This window comes from Ipomoea nil, unplaced genomic scaffold, assembly GCF_001879475.1.
Source record: "Ipomoea nil cultivar Tokyo-kokei standard unplaced genomic scaffold, Asagao_1.1 scaffold1940, whole genome shotgun sequence".
NCBI lineage: Eukaryota > Viridiplantae > Streptophyta > Magnoliopsida > Solanales > Convolvulaceae > Ipomoea > Ipomoea nil.
The window spans coordinates 1260851-1263652 of NW_017618368.1; the positions used below are offsets into that span (position 1 = coordinate 1260851).

General features: G+C 50.2%; 1 protein-coding gene across 1 annotated transcript; it reads right to left on the minus strand.

The window, feature by feature from the left end:
- Positions 1-880: 880 nt before the first annotated feature.
- On the minus strand, positions 881-2039 carry LOC109146859. Its single transcript, XM_019294530.1, has 2 exons — positions 1384-2039; positions 881-1319 (listed from the first exon to the last, which is right to left on the minus strand). Exons 1-2 carry the CDS (start codon positions 2037-2039, stop codon positions 881-883), a joined length of 1095 nt encoding a protein of 364 aa, XP_019150075.1.
- Between the last annotated feature and the right edge of the window lie 763 nt (positions 2040-2802).

Here is a 2802-nt window from a genome sequence, read left to right on the forward strand (position 1 = left end):
TCGTTAGCAAGGTTTCGAGTGTTCTCCAGAATGCTTCGATCAGACCTCCAGTACCGCTCAACTACTCCGTGAACCTCCGCATGGGTGAGCCAAGCCGCTTGGAAGATGAACAGCGCTGGTGACAACTTCTGCCGCTCCCCGTCTGCCTATATTAACAAAGGTGCATGGTCAGAAGCAATTCGCGCTAAATGCGTAACGCACGCACCTGGGAACCTGGTCCGCCAATCTGTGTTGCACATGGCCCGATCCAGACGGGCTCCCTTAAAGGTTTCGTTGGTCCCGTCCCTGATCCAGGTGAGCTTTGGTCCCAAAAAGCCCATATCAATGAGCCCCTCATCTTGAATCCAGTTCAAGAAGTCCGAACTTCTATGTGATGAGAAGGAACTGTAATTGCTCGTCTCATCTCTATTAAGGACCGAACTGAAGTCCCCGGCTACGAGCCAATGTCCTACGATACCCCGTACCAGGGCCAGAAACCACGGAGGCTGATTATTCGTTTCCACCTGCAAAAGAATGAACTGGGGATGAGTAAAACAAATCGTAATCTGCACCGGGTCCTTCCGGAAGACCCAGATGCCGCCACTGAAGCCCACGACCTCCACTCGAATCTAGTCCGAGAAACCAAGTTTCGTGTAAATTGCGTTTGCATGATCACCAGAGACCTTCAGCTCGAAAAGACCCAAGATGCATGGTCTGTACATCTTGAGGATTTGTTTAAGGGCGCGTAGGAACGGCTTGCCACCCGCACCCTGACAATTCTAGAAAATACAATCCATAAAAACAACAAAGAGGGGAAAAACCACAACACAAAGCAAAAACAATAGGAAAAAACACGCAAGCGAGGCGCTCATTGAGCTCCCCCATTACCTCCAGTCTCTCTCTACAATGGGGTCTCATTTAGGTCCATAACCACGTCACCTTCATCATCCACATGCTCCCGCGGGTCTCCGTGGTGCTCTTTTGTTGGTTGCCATACCGGCGAGGGTAATGTGCTACCAGTGTCCCCCACGTACACCCACGAAGACCGTATCACCAAGCCGCCCCACGCACCCCGGACAACAACATGTTCGTCTTCCTCCGCCGCCCGCCTGGAACTTCCACCATTCTCCCGTCGTACTCTGGGCATGGGAGCCCCTGTGCCGGACTTTGCCCCCTGTTCCACCGTAGGCTCATTCACGACTTGTTTCTTCTTTGCTATAACGTTTGGTCTCCGGTTTCTATCTCCCCCGTTGTCGGCATCTGACTCCTTCTCGTTGCTGTTCTGTCCGCCGCCCCAATCATTGGTGCTTGCCCTTCCTTTGCTGCCTCCCTTGGCTTCTCTGCACTCACGTGCATGCCTCCCCCGCGACCTCATCATTATCCCCATTAGTCAATGGCGCAAACCTGGACACTTGTGCCACAGCTCCGTTTTTGTTTCTGATTCCTTCCCCTCGGCCATTCGCTAGTTGAAGGTTGCGGTCAGTTGCCTTCATCGGAGGCCTACCACCCCGTTTAGGAGCAATCATCCAAACACCAAAAGGGATCATGGGATCCCTAGCCTCTTTGGTCGCGTTGTGTGTTTGGATCGCGGTGGATGAGACCTCCCCCTCGTTCTGATTCGCCTTGTCTTCCTCCACATTGTCTCCTTGCTCAGCCACCGATTTTCGAAGCAAAGGGCAGGCCTCCTTCGCATATTCATAAAACCCGCAAGAAAAACATACCAGGTGTATGCCTTCATACGCCATGTGCCTGACTTTCTCCTTGTAAGTAAACTTTGAAATTAGAGGCTTCCTCATGTCAATCTCCACACAGATCCTGGCAAACTTGCCTCGAGAGACCAGGCTAGTGGCTTGATCGACCCGCACTATCCGCCCAATTCGATTCCCTAGTTTCCTGAATAAAATAATGTCATAGTACTCAACAGGTATACAAGGAATTCTTACCCAGACTAGCACCATCTCCGTGTCGTCGTTCATTGGATCGAAGTCTGGCTCCCACGGCTTTACGATCAAATAGTGATCCAGCACCATCCAGGGGCCTTCGTACATTGCAAATTCCATGTCATTTTAATGGATCCAAACTGCACCAGAAAATAATCATTGTCTAAGGCGATCAAATCCATACTAGCTTTTGGTTTCCACATTGCCGTCAAACGCCAAAGCAAATATGCGTATCCAACCCCTCTTCTCATCACCTTGATGATTAGTGCCTTTCTCTAAGAAGCCCAAATCATCTCCACCTCCTTCTTGGTCAATTTGATTGTGGGACACAAGGGGGTCGTGGTCTTCCTCCGCAACGATGTCCTCGTTGTCGTTCTCATGATCCGATAGGTCCGGTTGAAGCGTCAGGCCAGCCCTGCTCCTTCCAGTCACGCTCTCTGCATATGTCCGCCTAGGCGCCGCCGGCGCCTTGGTCGACGCGGGCGCCACCGATGGCGATGCCGTTGCATCCACCCACTAATCCGTCGACGAAGCCACCTCGCCAGTTGTCACCATTACATCCATCGACGTTTCTTGCACTATCTCCACCTCCTCTGCCATCCTGACGTCCAGGCTTCCGATCGTCACATGCTCCTCATGCCCTGCCACGTTCCGCTTAGATTTCTTCGTGCTTTGTTCCAAAAGATCGTGATCTTCGGATGATCGCTGAGACGAGAAGTTTTCCTTCCTCCGACTTTTCGAAATGTGTAATTTTATGATTCCTTATAAAATTGTGATTTAATAATATTTTGTGGTAGTTAAATAAAATCCTCATGTACTTTTGAATTTTGATAGAATAAAAAGTATAACTATTCTTCTGCCAAAATATAACTATTCCAAAATG